The 16484-nt window shown below is 40.1% G+C and overlaps 1 protein-coding gene across 1 annotated transcript in view; it reads left to right on the top strand.

Annotated features, from left to right (window-relative positions):
* The window catches only part of CLINT1 (clathrin interactor 1), a 67000-nt gene extending 63691 nt beyond the window's left edge, over positions 1-3309 (top strand). Inside the window, exons 11-12 of the mRNA XM_080988370.1 lie at positions 485-689; positions 1529-3309. Coding sequence (XP_080844496.1) covers positions 485-689; positions 1529-1884 — 561 coding nt within the window. The 3' untranslated portion in view covers positions 1885-3309. The remainder of the gene's footprint in view (positions 1-484; positions 690-1528) is intronic.
* Positions 3310-16484: the final 13175 nt, after the last annotated feature.

Raw genomic sequence — 16484 nt, 5'->3', positions numbered from 1 at the left:
TATGGTCTGAAGTCACATGAGGCCACTAACCTACTGAAATTAAGCAAGTCAGGGTCTGGTCAGTGCAAGACCTCATAGAAATTACTTGTGTGGGTTCCATGATGGAAGAAAGGAGGAATATACTGTAAATGTAAGAAGAAGAAAACTAATTTTCCAAAGCATCTAAAATAGAAGGATGGTTCAGAGAAAGTATTTTTAGGTAAGGTGGGGGGGGGGCAAGGCACTTCTGAATTACCACTCTTGGCACAGCTCCAGAAGACTACCAGATGATAGGTAAAGTACTTAAAGAGATGCTCTTGAGAATTTTATGAGCATGAACTTCAACTTTCTTCAGTTCTCTTAGGAGAACATAAATGTCCATCTGTTTCTCTTTATGAAGACTGGATGAACTCCTCTCTCTGATAAATTATAGCTGTAAAATACTGTTTGGCAATTTGTAGCATAACTCTAAAGATATCTTTTTTTCTTTCTTTAATGCTTCTAGCCTTTGCACGGTGTTAACCCAATGATACAGAAGCCTAATCCACTTTATAATATGGGCACAGAGATGGTCCCCAAAAATGTAGGCAAAACCCTGCCATCCACTTGGTCAGACCCTAGTGTAAATATCAGTTTGGACAATTTAGTTCCTGGTATGCAGCCTTCCAAGCCCCAGCAACCATCACTCAACACAATGATTCAGCAGCAAAGTAAGTAATACAATTCTTGCTGTGCATGTATTTCAATGAGGTCACTCCTCACAATATATTCTTGATCAAAGTGTGGGTGGGTGGGTGTTAAAAAAACCCAGAACACTAGACCTATAAATTCTCTCTTTTTCGTGACCAGAGTATATTATCTGCAGCTTCGTAGCCTTCTACTATTTAAAAACTATCTTGCTTGAGTATGCACAACTTTTGATTGACCAGCCATTCATTGGGTTCTGCCTTTTGTTTTTGCAATCCCAGAGAGCATGTGGCTGGTGAGCCAACCATTTTCAGCTTGATGGATCACAAACTATATTGGCCTGCTTGTGCTTTGAATTTTCCTCACCCTGATTTAATGATATAGTGCAGCCTTAAAAGCTTTTTGTGGTGTCTCCTCCCAAACTCTTGAACTGTCAGCCCCCAAGCAGTGAAAGGGGATTCTTGTTCAACAGAATTTTCATTTCCTTCTCCCTTTCCCCCAGTTTCTGAACCAGGTACTAGCAAAGTTGTGCTTAAAAAGATCTAATGTAGAGGGAATACACTATATTTGTGGATCCCTGAGCATAATAAATAAGTGGGTATCTAGACGAAACATGGTTTGGCCATGGAGAAAGAAGAGAATTGGAGGAAGGGGAACTATGACAACTAGGATTTGTGCTGGACTTCAGTTGTCAGGCATATAGAAATATGTTGGATGATGCCTTTAAGGATCAGCTTTGTTTTTAATATACAGCCAATACGTTAAATAAGGGTGGGGTGGGAATAAACTTGCATTTTCTTTGAATGATAGAAATATCATAAAAAATCACCTTAACATTTAAAACTTCATTTCTGCCCTGCAGATATGCAACAACCGATGAATGTGATGTCTCAGAATTTTGCAACCATGAGCCTCAACTCACCACCCAGCATGATGCCTGCTCGACCTCCTGCAAACCCATTGATGGGCGGGCCTGTTCCTGTGGGAATGGGAATGCCCACTGTGATGACTGGCACGATCGGGATGGCTTCCATGGGAGGCACACCTATGATGAACCAGGGCATGATGGGAATGAATGTGAACATGGCAATGCCAACTTCTGGAATGGGTTTGTCGGGCATGGGCATTACTAATATAGCTGTGGCATCCTCCATGACTCCCGGAACTGTGCAACCTAAGCAAGATGCCTTTGCAAATTTTGCAAATTTTAGCAAATAAAGATTGTAAACCAATCAGATTGAATGAAGGATTTTAGCTGCACAAATAAAGCTGGGATAAGGGTTGAAAATGCTGATCAAATGCTTTCTCTTTTTCTTTTATTGCTTACTTTAAAGGAGCCCATCTAAAGAACCCAAAGGTCATTTTGTAAACTCCCAACCTACTTTTGTTCAAGTTTTGGTGAAGAAAACGTCCTCCACCGAGTGATATGGTTGATATTGCAATCACTAGGCCTTGTTTTTTAACAAGAGAATTAAAAGCCTTTCTTAGATGGCAGAACCAGTTTTAACTTTGAAACTTGTGGAAACTCTGGAATTTGGGGGCTGGGTATATCTGTGTGAATCTAATTTTATACTTGATTTCTTTTTTCCCCTCCTGGAATCTATTTATCATAATTGGATCCGTTCCTTTTCCTACCACTGAGTCAAATTTGAAGTCAAAGTATGCTGATCAATTTTTTATAAGAATATATATATATTTTTGTCCAAAAAAAAAAAAAATGGCTTACATATGTGATTATGGCTAATTCAAAGGGACCTGGAATGTATATATACTTTTGCTACTCTTCCAGCAACACTGCTATACTATCCAAATTTTTATTATAGACCTCTTTAAGCAATTTGCTGATGAATAGGGTGGGACGGGTGGGGTTTTCCTACCTCTTTCTGCTTTAATACGCAATGCAGAACTGGTAGAAACTTCATTCAGACTGCTGTATGGTTTCCTTTCAGAGAACTCTAGAGAATATATATATATGGTTGGGTTTTGGTTTGGGTGGTTTTTCTGCAGCCATACTCCAGTGAAAAGTGGCAGCCCCCCTTGGGGTCTCTGGGGTCACTGTTTACATCACTGACAGTCAAAATGCAAGAATTTTTTTTTCTTGCAACACAAAAAAAGAGAAACAGCATCTTTAAATTAAGAAAGAACACCTCTAAACTTTTTGTTAATCCAACAGCATTGGATTCTAAATTTTATACATTTGGTGACTTCACTTGTTTTATGTAAATATGGCCTTAGCAATTGCGGAATCCAATAGAAAGGGATTAAATAAATATATATAAATGAATAAATATATAGATTATTATTATTATTATTAAAGGAAACCTGTAGCAGTCAGATTTTATGAATTAATGAAAGTAAAGGAAATGAAAGAATAAATTAAAGGCTTTTTCTTTTCCTGCTATGATTCTGCATTTAGGTTCAAACACAGATCATGATTTTTAGTCTGGGATGCAGAGGTTCAGTTTATATTCACAGAGCCAGGGCTGCTACTGAGAATGAGTACTATATTCTAGGTATGAAACTTTATTGGCTCCCCTTTCTTATGTTGGATATTTTTTATTATTATTAAATTGATAAAACTTTATTTCCATTGTATTCATAATGTTCTGTTATACATAACATTAAAGTGTTCATTAAAAACAATGTTGGGGCTGCTTCTCCTTTCATTCCATTTGACATTTCATGAGAGCAGTTGGGGGGGGGGAGAAATAATTATAATTTGGGCAAAGTAATTTTTATAAATAATTTAAAATTGTTTAATGACTTTTTATCTCCCGCCTTCCCTATCTGACTCTACTGTTAGGAATTAAAAATGAAGCAGCGCAGATATCTTGACCCACTCCAGCCTTGCTAATGCTCCATCTACAACATTTCTAATTAGGCAGAAATTCATGTACTTCAGCTAAGTGGTAATGAAAAGTGATTCATTTGCTGAATAAGAGATGAGAGTGAGTGTAATTAGCTGACTGCGGTTTTTAATCTTTCAACAATTCAATGTGTTTAAATTAGTTTCAAAGAATAGAGCTTTCAAGTGTTGTTACATCAAAGTAATCAAGACAAGCTTTACTGGCTGTGCGGGACAGATCGCCTTCTCTTCAGCTCCAGTTTTGAAACCCTTGAACTTTTTGTGGGAATTGTCTTCATAAGTTTTGTCTTGTGACAGATGTTGAGAAGCAAAAAAAAAAAAGGTAAAAATAAAATAAAAATGAACCTACAAAACTGCAGGAGGTGGGAGCAAAGCGGTTTTCGGGGGGAACGGAGAAGTTGTCAAACCTGTTTTTAAAAACCTTGTTCTACTGTTACGATGTCAAGGCACCAAAATCCAATAATGTATTCTCAATACAATGCAATGAAAGGCTGGGATGTGCCTCTTCAGGCTTTAAAAGAATGCTTCAAAAAGCAAGTTGGAACAAAGTAGTGTTGAAACTGGACTAGATTTACTTCTTTAGGAAATGTTGTGAAACTCTTCAAGTATTTTGGTAGTAGTTCTGCGCTGGGATTGAATCCTATTGCTTTCCAAAGGGGTCCAGGCAGTAACAGTGACACATTCAAAGCAGACATAAAAAAACATTGAAAACCTGTGCCTCTTAAACCTGGCCACAAAGTGCTAGGGCATACGGTAACTTGTGTTTGCTTGTGAAAAATGTATTGTCAAACTTTCAAGAAAAGGGACAGCCATAAAAGTGGATACTCCTAAAGCTTGCTTCTCTACATAATCGTGTTAAGTTCAGTCAACCACCATGGATGGTAGTATCAAGAGTATTCACCTTGGTGTGCAGATCTCACAAATTGCCCAAAAATAAACAATTGCTCAGAGGAAAAAGAAATGGCAGATAGTTGCAAAGCAACCTTCAGAGGCTTGGCAGTCTTACAGGCTCACATTGGGATGTCATGGGACTTGCAGGTAAAAAATAAGAAAAGATTGTACGAAGAAGGCAACAGGGCCCACATTCATCAGGTACTTGGTATGTAAGTTTCCACCCAAAATAGATGATCATGTTGTATGCAACTTGAGCAGTATGCTTGGGTCTTTTTGTAAGGCTATCCTTCGGAATGAATTTACTATGCCATCGCAGAACACTAGGACCTAGCAAAGGCATAAACGGCACAGGTGCACGCTTGCTGATAACCTGAGCACTCAGTGTGTTCTACAAAACAGAAACTGCATCTGAAACCACTAAACAAGAGTATTTATGGCAGCATCTGTTTCATCTCGATCCATCAGCAAAGAGGAGCTTGACACTTCTGGTGGAGAGGAGGAGGGCAGGAGGGATTTATCAATGAAGTTTTTGCATAATGTAAGCAGGCATCCTGCACTCAAGGTGATATCAACAATAAATGTAACCAGCGCTTAAAACCATTTATATTCTCCCAGGTTTCGGGTTTCCAGACATGTGTATTCCAGGACACTTTATCTTACCTAGGTATTCAGTGCAGCAACCGTTATCCTATAGTGCAGAGGTTTTCAATCTTTTTGAGTCCATCGCTCCTTTGACCAACTACCGTATTTTTTGCTCTATAAGATTCACTTTTTCCCTCCTAAAAAGTAAGGGGAAATGTGTGTGCGTCTTAAGGAGCGAATGCAGGCTGCGGAGCTATCCCAGAAGCCAGAACAGCAAGAGGGATCGCTGCTTTCACTGCGCAGCGATTCCTGTTGCTGTTCTGGCTTCTGAGATTCAGAATATTTTTTTTCTTGTTTTCCTCCTCCAAAAACTAGGTGCGTCTTGTGGTCTGGTGCATCTTATAGAGCGAAAAATACAGTACCTTCTTTCTGCATCACGCTAAGGGGCTCAGGAGCCCAGTTATGTTGCCCCCAGCCTGCGACTTCTCATCCTTTTTTGAACACCCTCCCTTGTGGAGTGTTCCCTCAGCCTCTTCTCTCCTTGGGAGTCCTCCAGGTAGCTGCTGCTGTCCCTGGTTTCTGAGCTGCCCCCACTCCATAGAGAGGTGCCATCTAGAGGCACCATTTGCCTTCAGAGCTTATAGCCAGGGCTGCAGCAATAAACAACTGTGCAAGCCTTTTGGAAGCAGAGACACGAGGGCATCAGAGGAGGGAGGGAAGGAAAGAGGGACAGAGGCCAGTGTTGCCCACTGCACCCCTGACCATCATTCAAGGGACCCCAGGGGGCCACGGCACACTGGTTGAAAACCACTGCTATAGTGGACTCACGCTCTGAGTCTAGATCCTTATGTAGCCCAAACAGCACCATCTAAACATTAGCAGGCATGGAAGGGTCTCAATGTTTGCAGGAGAAGATTTTTTTTGTTTGTTAAAAAAAACCTTTAAAAGTGGGGTTGGGGAACAAAAAATTTGCTTAATGAGGATTTAACCTGTTCATTGGTCACAAAATGCTGACTGCTTGAATAGGGACCAGAGGGAGGTGCAATGGAATGAAGTATCCTGGAAAATAGTGTTGCTGGGTGGCTAGAACTGTCAAAAGGACCTTGCCACAATGCACTACTTTGTAGCAGGTTCACTTGCAAGTCCATACTAGGCTGCTTCTTGGCTGTGTTTAATATTATAGCATTTCTGGAATTTACAAAATGTCTGAGGAGGTTTTAAAGAAAGTTTGACTTGCATTTGATCCCCAACAACATTTGGGAAAGCAATAGTCCTTTCAGCTTTCTGCAACGTTCCAATAGAAGCCACCTAGTTGTGTCACACTTCCCTGAAATAGCTTGTGTACTAGGCTCTTGGGTTCTCACTCCAAAGCTGCATCTTACTTTCCCAAAAGTGAAACCCACTTTCTATCCACAGTAGCAAGTTGAAATTCTGCAAGCAGTGAAACACAGATTGAGGTGTGTGTAGGTATAATATGAAATGTAATAAAAGCTTTGATTTGGAATGTGCTCAAATTGCTGTTTTTTAGTTACAAATTACTTTGGAAGGCTATTTTTCTTCTCTCATTTTAATTTGTATTCCAATAGTTATTATGGTTGCAATCTTGTGTCTGTTTGCCTGGGAATAAGTTCCACTAAACCCACTTAGATGACTTAGGGCTCAATTGGCATTCAACTGGGCTATACATTTTCAGCTGTCAAATTGGTAAGAATATGATACTCTTGACACTTAGGAAAAGAAGGGGGGATGCAAAAGCGTTCAAATGTGTTTCCTTTACTTTTTCACTAACTAGATTCTGATAGGCATCAGGAATATTCTTTTTTTCTCAAGTGGGTGGGAGGGACCTTCCACGGAAGAGGAGAGCAGCTGCCAGGAAGAAACTCCTCCCTCATTCCCATTCCCACAATTTTGTAATCCTTCTGACACCACCCATTGGCCAAAGGAACAAGAGCCATGAACTGCTATTCCACAAGAAAAGCAACAAGGGAAGATCAGCCTGACCTGTGCTGGGCAAACATTGGTGTCTGTATCAAACATGGCCATTTTATGTGTCACTTTATGACAAGTTCTGACAAGGCTTTATGTGACAATAATGCATGGAATGAAGTGCTATGTCTTGAAACACCAATGTAGAAAAATGGCTCTGGAAAATGAAAATTCCCAATTAAAGCTGCCCTTAGCCAGTGCTTGTGTAAAGCTGGAGCAAAACAGCCACGTAAGGTAAGAAATTGTGATTACAAGTAATTCTTAAAAAGAGACTCTCATGATTGGTTGCATATCTGCGTGATAAGGTTTTACTTATGCAACAGAATCCAGCTATGTAGCAATGTTGAAGCATTGCAGTCCCATGATTTTCTGGCCACTAGGTATTAGGGCCTTTCTATCCTTTAGAGCTCTTACATCCTCACTTCGACTGAGCCATCTTGGCTCCAAACCAGTGATTTGTTGCCTGCTTGGGTGGGGGAAATAAAAACCATGAATGGGGCAGGGCAAAGCTGTAGCTGCAGGAAGCAATTCCTCTGATGGCAGCTATTATATCTAGTTCTTGGATTTCTACTTCCCCATTCAAGTTGAAGGTTTGGTTGTTGTTGAAAAGGGACTTAGCACTGCTCAAATGTGTGGGAAATTCACTGTATGAAACAAATAATTACAAAGGAGCCATGAATACTTCTCACCCAGTTACAGCACAGACCTGTACCGTGTATATTACTCGTGCATGTACCATAACCTCCCATAGGCATGCTAGAATTTCTCTTTGCATTTCCCCCCAATCTTCAAGTCCAATATTCAATGGCAACAGCAGAGATTGAATGCAAATTGCCTACTTTTGTTTCTCTAGGCTATTGCGGGTAAGGCTTCCACCCCATAGTTTTGAGAATCTGTGCTATCTCTGACCTTGGCCCATAATGTACAACTCAGCTGCCAATTTAGGTGAGTTCTTCTAGTAGATACAATTACACAAAGGAGTCTAAAATTCTGTAGTGTTTCATTTTAAAGTATTGGATGGCTTTCTTAAATAAGTCCCCAGGGTTTTTATGACTCAAATCATAAAAAGGGGCAAAAGAATGACTGGGTGCCATAAGGTACCAGTTTAGTAATTAACTAGCTCTTTTAATAGGCCTGAATTACTTTGTTTCATGATAAGGGGCTTTTTTTAAAAAAAAAAAGAAAAGAAAGAAAAGCACACACACATTCCAAGACAAAGCTACATTCGACATCTGGGAACCTCCGAACAGCTGGCTACCTAATGAATATGCATCTGTTTAAGAGGCTGTGGTCCATTAATAAACCAATAGATATAAAACAGAAACAATCTTCGTCAGCTTCAAAAGAGATTGGATGCAATGTGCTGTGAAGTGTCACTGTCACATTGAATTGGGCTGGTGAGGTTAACAGTCAACTGTTTGGTACCCGTGCCTTTGTCTCTGCAAACAGAACTCCCATTTCCCTTCCATTGTGAAGCATAGGCAGCGCTGGCAAGAGTATTTGTTTCGTTTTGTTCCCTTTTCGTTTTCTGGTGCCCAGCTGCATGCTGGGCGCCAGTATCCTTTCAAGTTGGCATCTCCCTGTTCCTTTGCACCACTAAAAGAGTGCTCTCTACATTCTACAAAACCAGCTTATTTTAACAATGCAAATTAGCAAAAAAAGAGCCTAGTATTCCACCACACAAATAAATAAACTGGTAGACAGGTAGTGGTTGCAGTAAAACATGCTGATGTGAAAGAGAACAGATTTCTCATTTAAAGCCCTTCCTGGAAATGTTCACAGGGGCAAAGAAATGCATTTAATTCCTATTGTGGTATAAAACAATTCGATTCAACAGCTACACAGCAAAGTCTGATTGCTGAAGCCAGCATAATGCATATTAATCTACCATGATAAGAGTGTGCTGGATGCAATACATATATTTCTGCTTTCTTTCCAGATTCCAAGCCAGTAAGATTTCAGATGAAACCTGTTATCCAGTACTGCAACTTTCTCCATCTGTGTCCCTGCAGATGTTGTTGGACTATAGCTCCCATCAGAGCCATTCAGCATCACCACTAGTCAGGAAGTATGGGAGTTGTAGTCCCAAAAACATCTGGAAGGCCACCAGGCATGGGGAGACTGTGCTACTGTTTTCAAAAAGCGGTGCTATGTATTGGGGGGGGGGGGTGGCCAAAAGATAAAACTAGGATCTGCTGGTGGTTAGCAGTAGATTGGCTGGGCTTTCATATTTAGAATGGTTTAACAAATTGTTTAGCGGCAGCAACACACACACCCGCCCCCCAATCTTGCTTTGGATGCTGAAATGAAGACAACGAGCAGTGGAGAATCAGGTTTTTGTGTGAACATGCTAAAGAAAATGCTAGGTGGGAGAGCATTCCACAAATGGGAAGCAACAATTGAAAAGGCTCTCACCCTTGACACCAGCCTCCCTCGAAGAGGGGATCTTGAGGAGGTGAAAATGGAAGGTGAAACTTGACTGGAGTTACTAAGAATTAAATGTATGCGTGTGTTTTAATGGGGAAATAGCTTTGTGTCAAGTGTTTGGTGATTGTGTGTCACTGACTGGAATGCAGCCCCAGATAGTTTTCCATGGGGATAGTACAGTCCTTTGCCTTGGATATTTTTAAGCAGAGGTTGGATGGCCGTCTGCCATGGAGACTTGGACTAGATGACCCTCAGGGTCCCTTCAAACTCTAAAATTCAATGATTCTATGATATGCTTCCCCATCCCTGGGGCCTTCCTTAGCCCCCTTTTGTTCCCTTCCATTATAAATACAGATATGGAACTATGCCTGGTGGGGAAAACAATGTAGGGGGAGGGTTATGGAGGTGGGATGGTTGGCTGGGGAACCGCTCCTGTTGCTTCATTGGGCTTACGTTACAGAGAAGGTTGTAATAAAAGAGGTGAATATATTTGGCCAGATACAAATTTGCATTAGGCCCAAGTGATACAAAGCTGCTGTTGCTTTTTAAAAAACCTTGGTTTAGCTTAGTTGCCAAATTTTGGCTGCTAACAGCCTGGCATTTTAGTAGATGATTGATTTGATGTTTTCCTCTTCGTTGTAATGTTCCCAAGGAAATATGCATGGGCCCATCTTTATTTTTTATTTTTTTAATAATAGTTGTTATTCATTTCCCAACCATTTTTATACAATCAACTCAAATTAACTCTCACATTCATCAATTTTTGACTTCCCTCAGTTTCTCTGCCAATCTTTCATTAAAATTTCTATTGTTAACGCATTTCTGAACTTATTATTGCCTTTAACCATTCCTCTTCCTTTCTCCTACTTTCTTTTTTACAATATTTCTTAATTTTTCACAGAGACTCTTGATAACCAACAAGCGTTGTCTGTGCATCACATATGCTTTTCAGATAATCTGTAAATTTCCCCCAGTCCTTGATAAACTTTTGGTCTTTCTGGTATCGAATCTTCCCAGTCAGTTTATCCAATTCCGCATATTCAGTCAGTTTCATTCTCCATTCTTCCACTGTTGGAATTTCTTCCTGCTTCCATCTTTGCGCCAGAAGTATTCTTGCAGCTATTACAGCGTATTGGAAAAGTTTACAATCTTTTCTATTAATTTCATTACCTACCAATCCTAGTAAGAAGGCTTCTGGTTTTCTAACAAATGTATATCTCAACATCTTTTTCAATTCCTTATATATCATTTCCCAGAAGCCTTTCACCTTTTTGCACTCCCACCACATATGATAGAAAGTTCCTTCTTTTTCTTTACATTTCCAACACTTATTACATGTTTTATACATTTTAGCTAATTTAACTGGCGTTATGTACCATCTATATACCATTTTCATTACATTTTCCTTCAACGCGGTACACGCCGTAAATTTTAACCTTTCATTCCATAATTTCGTCCAATCATCATATTGTATATTATAACCAAAGTCTCTGGCCCAATGTATCATTACTGATTTCACCTCTTCCTCTTTTGTGTGCCATTCCAACAACATTCTATACATTTTAGACAAATTTTTATACTCATTATTTCAATACCTCTATTTGAAATTTTGATTCTTTTCCTTCATATCCGCATGGGCCCATCTTTAATGGCTTTTAAGAGATCCTCGAAAACTTTCCTATTTCAATCACATAGTGCTGTTCTTTGAACTTTTCTTCTTGCTGCCTATAAATCAGAAGGTTGCTGTAATTTCACGGAAAGATTGCCTCCTTGCATATACTTACCCAAACCTTATGATCCTCTTCAAAGGCTTCACTCTATGAGCCACCACCAAATGAGGCGAGGCGAGGCAGGTGGCTGCTAGAAAAAAGGGCTTTCTCTGTGGTAGCACCCCAGTAGTTGCAGAACAGTTTCCTGGCACCTTATTTCTTTATTTAGAGCATTTGTACTCCTCTCTCCAGACAAAACGGCTCCAGAGTGACTTACATACAATTAATTAAGGCAGTCCCCTGCCTGTAGGCTTACCGTCTAAAGAAACATGGCACACAAGGAAAAATGGTCAGGGAGGGAAGAGGGAATGGACTGTCTTTTCAGTGCAGATGAAGACCATTTTGTTCACCCACACCTATTAAAATTGTCCTATAAAACAAAGCCTAGGATCTCATTGTTTCATTGTGGTTCTAAATAAACCTTATGCTCTTGTAGCATTGGCTAAGTTGTACTTCCTTATGTTCTGTCTCTTAGGGGACATTTTATGTTGCTTTTATTAATCTTTTGCATTATTAGAATCATAGAATCGCAGAGTTTGAAGGGACCCCAAGGGTGATCTAGTCCAACCCTTTGCGATGCAGGAATCCTGCCCACAGCCATCCCTGAGTGGGCTCAAACCACCAGCCTTCTGGTTAACAGCCAAACACACTGGCCCTTTGTGCCACAGATTGTATTTTTCATTATATGAGGTTTGTTGTATGATGTCTAGGGATGGTATTGAACTTCAGCAATTTGTATTTAATACAAATAATAGCACCTGATTATTATTTTTTAATGAAAAAAATGCTTGTGAATTGTCTTGGGAGGTTTGTGTCCTGAAATGTAGTTAAGAAATCCCGTTTGACAAGTAGTAACCAATATGATATTTTAATGTGCCCCAAGCCTGAGGTGAAAGAATTGGACTAGGAATTGAAATAATGTGCTAGTGATGTGAAAAGTATGGATGCCTCTAAGTCAGCCTAACTCTGGGGGGTACAATGCCCCCTGGTTTCAAAACTGCAGGTATTATGTAGTGCACTATGAATACTTGCACAAGCCCTGAGGCTGCATGTGTTCCTGCTTGTTTCTGATTTTTGCTGAAATCCACACAGTGTCACAAAGCTATTATCATACATAAGTAAATATGTTATGTTAAATCAAAGAAAAGCTGTGCTTTTGCCAGTGTTTCTTGAAATTTGTAAAGCTTTAACCGCCCCCCCCAATGTATTGCTTATTATAACTTGAAAAGAATTTGCCCGGTTTTTCCAAACAAATGGACTAAAATCTTTGAAACCCCACAATAGAAATATGCTGTATTTTGCAGTTGCCACAGAACTCATCTTATTTGAATTAACTTTTGGACACAGCAAACATATCAACCTTTAGTCTCTGTAATGGGCAAAACAATGGGTTGTTTGTATGTTAGTCCTAGTCAAAATAGACTCGTTGGAGTTTAGAGACTTAAGTTAGTCATGCTAGCAATTTCAGTAGATGCATTATGAGTATCACTAACGTTGGATACAATCCAATGTCATCAGAAATGGGCGAGGGCAACATTCTGATTATCAGTTCAGATCCCATTTAATCAATCAGCTGAAGCTAGATGGCACTCTAGCAAACAATTGAAGAAGGATAGAAAACAACAGTTATATAATACTCTGAAATGCTCAAAGTGCTTCACATAATGTCGCAATCCTTACAACTGTCAGGAAAGCTGTGACAGTGGGCTGTGTCCAATGCCGTCATTCAGTTGGTGGTCAGGCATCTTTCAGCTGAGGAACCTTCCAGATCAGATTTGGGGGTTTCAGGGTGATGGGAAGATTGCTAAAAATGGCTTCCATCTTGTTCTGCTGATGGAAGTCTTACCCTCAGCTGAGTGACACCACTAGATATAACCCAATATTATCCTAATATAGATGAAAGCAGGGCATACTTCTTATTCTGTTACATCTCTGAACTGAAATTACGGTTGTCCTCATATCTGCTCATAGGCTCTTCCGTGACTGCTGGCTGGCCGCTGTTAGAAGCAGGATGCCTGCCTAGACAAAACTTTTATTTGAACCAATAAGGTATGAGGGGATATTAGAAACTACTGGTCTCTGTGGCTGTTCTGCCATAGATTATAAAGGGCTTCTCACTCTCAATAGTTCGCCAACAGTAGCAACAAAATGACTTTTCCTTCCAAAATTAGGCTGATGAAATGAAGAAAGACTTGTGCTTAAAGGGACAGTGAGCTCAGTTCACTTCTGGTATGGGAAAACAAACTCCTAGTCTCAGAATCTGCCCTTTCATGCTAATCGTATCTATTTTGTACCTGGCTCTCATTGGCTGTCTGTTTTAAATATTTACAAGCCATCTTTTAGGGTCAAAATCCTCCCAAGGCAGCTTCCCCTAACATCACAACACAATACATTTAAAAACCAGAAATAAGCAGCGGTAAAATGAATAAGTGACAGTAACTAATGACAATATTCAAAATGGTAAAACCCAGTAAAATGCTAGAATCACCAAAGTAGTCAAAGATAAAACAGCAGCAAAAGCAGAGTGGTTCAAATAGTTCTAGGAAAAAACAACCCAACCCAACAAGGCTGCCCAGCCCTGTGATGGCAAAGAACAGATTCATGCATGGTTCTGGTGGACCATGCTCCAGGCATTTCACATCATATAGCCTCCCAACCATCTTGAGCAATCCCACATGCAGTGCATTGCAGTAATCAATCCTTGAGGTCACCATGGCATGAATGACAGTTCCCAAGTCCATGTTCTCCCAAGAGGAAGGCAGGCAGAGATGGCAAATCATTTTTGAAAGCTAGAAAGTGCTTCTGGTTGCTAGCACTGTGTGTGCTTTCCAAGAATATTTGCAAACTGATCACTAGCCCTATGGTTCCATTTACCAGGAACCCTAGATTACTCTTATGCCTTGAGCCAATCTTCCCCTTCATCCAGGAGCCTGTGAGTCTCGCACCTGAGTGACTATTCCTATCCGGTGGTGAAGCCTCTGGACACAGCAGTTGCAATTTGGGGTTATGGTTTATTGGGGGGGGGGGCTTTCCTCCCGATAAATGGTTTATTAATGATAGCATCTTAATGATCTGTTTAAAATAAATAAACCATTGACGCCATTTCAAAGGTATTTTGTGAGGCTCAGCTGATATTAAAATAGCACCAACCTTATGTGCTTTTTCAGCAAGTGACCTAATTAGTTAATAAAGTAATTGAATATTAAAAAGGATGTTGCAAGTGATTAAAATTTAAGAGCCTTCAGAACATTATTAAAGCTATAAATCATACATCACTGTTTTAATTTGCATAGCTACGGAATTACTAATGGTCCCACATGCATATGGTACTTGGCAATTAGTCTTTTCTACAAAATGTTGGTGATGGCAGGGTGGGTTACCAAAAACCTTGTGTGTCTGGGTGTATACTAATTTCTGGTTTCAACACATAGCCTGAGATGGGGGGAGCTTTTCAGGGGCAAATGAACTTTAGCTTCTTTTCTGTGCCTGAATGAAACAGCTCCAGCTACTCCAGGGTTGCCTATTGTTCTCTGAGCAGTCTTGACAGTGATATTCTTCACCACCACAGCTAATAGCAAGGAGGAGTGGGTGAGGGGGAGGGATTTCCATTTCTGCTTTGAGCAGGGCCAGTCGAAACCTGACTTAACTTTCTTCGCTTAGGATGTGTGGTTGGATTTCCCGAGACGACACTCTAAAGCTTGCAGTGGGTGAAGAGCAATCAGTGCCATTTGCTGTGTGCTGACTACTTCTTTTCATGCCACTTTATTTAGCTGGAGCTCTTATTGCCCTTAACGCAATTACAGCTTATGAAATCCCCGAGTTAAGAGGCTGACTTCCAGCAGCCATTGTTTCCTGCCAGCTCCTTCTACATCACAAGATAGTCTCGCAGAACGTACTCCAGAATAATATACTACCTGCTTTTCACTTAAATTGGAGTATCAACCTTAGCTTTGATTCACAAAGAAAACAATAGAAAACAGCAATCTAGGCAAAGTTAGCATGTCTGCTCCACCAGTAACCATGACTTATTTACTAAAGCATTTAGGAAATTAGATCTAGTTCTAAGGGCCTTGTGGCGTTTCCCTCACTGCAAGAAGTGAAATTACAGGGAACCAGCCGGAGGGCCTTCTCAGCAGTGGCACCCACCCTGTGGAACGCCCTCCCATCAGATGTGAATGAAATAAACAACTATACAACTTTTAGAAGACATCTGAAGGCAGGCAGGCAGGCAGCCCTATATAGGGAAGTTTTAAATGTGTAATCTTTTATGTTTTTATATGTGTTGGAAGATGCCGAGTGGCTGAGGCAAGATGGGTGGGATACTGTTGTTGTTGTTGTTGTTGTTCCTTTCCTTAATGAGCTAATGTCAGCTAACAAAATAGTCAATAGTCAGGGCTGATGTGTGCTGTTGTCCAAAACATCTGAGGAGGCTTAACACACGTTTCTCGTTAATGGCAGAGTGAAGCAGCGCACCTCTAGGTTGTCTCAGAGTTGCATAGACGCCTCTGTCTATACTGTAGCAGTAAAGTTGTTTTTGTTAGCCAGTATGATAGGCAAGTCTATCCAGACACATAAACGTTGATGAGTTTTTACTGTTAAAATTAATTATTTTTAAAATGTTTTTAATTATTTTTAAATGTTTTCACCAATGATTTTAATATTTCTTGTAAGCTGCTTAGAGGTTTTATTATAATCATTTTGTTCAATAATAAATAAAATAAATTATACTGATTGAAGAACCAATCTCAGTATCATCCAGCAGAGCTCTGTGCGAAGCAAAGATGCCATTTCCACCAACTCAGCAGAAGATTGCCTTAATATTTTATTGACATTTGCATGCAATTATATTATCAACCCACTATGGGATGGTGGTTTTGTTTTGTTTTCTCAAAAGATGCACATCCTTTTGAAGTCTTTATTGAGGCCAAGTGCGGCAACCTGTTGAATTCTCTCTTTGAGAAACTGCTGACTGAAAACCCATACACCAGCCTTTGTAACAAAAACTGGAGCTTTGTTTGTTAGCTGATGGTGGGTGATGAAGGCAGAGCTGAGAGTGAAACTGGTTCCTAGAGAATGATTCACACTCTGCTACCCACTACAATTCAATGCAATGAGGCACTTGAAGACCTGTTTTAAGGAGTTGAAATTTTAATTAAATAGCGTTCTAATGGAAGAGGCAAACTCTGAGCATCTTCACTCCAATGAAGGCTGACAAGCTCTATGCTGTTTTTGAAACAAATTAATTCCCACTGTTTCATTGCGTAAGGAAGTCATTGGGCAAGAAGTTCAGACAA

This window comes from Podarcis pityusensis (genome assembly GCF_964106645.2).
Source record: "Podarcis pityusensis genome assembly, chromosome: 2".
NCBI classification, from domain to species: Eukaryota; Metazoa; Chordata; class Lepidosauria; order Squamata; family Lacertidae; genus Podarcis; species Podarcis pityusensis.
Note: the sequence above shows the minus strand (reverse complement) of the source record. Positions and strands in the feature narration are given on the sequence as shown.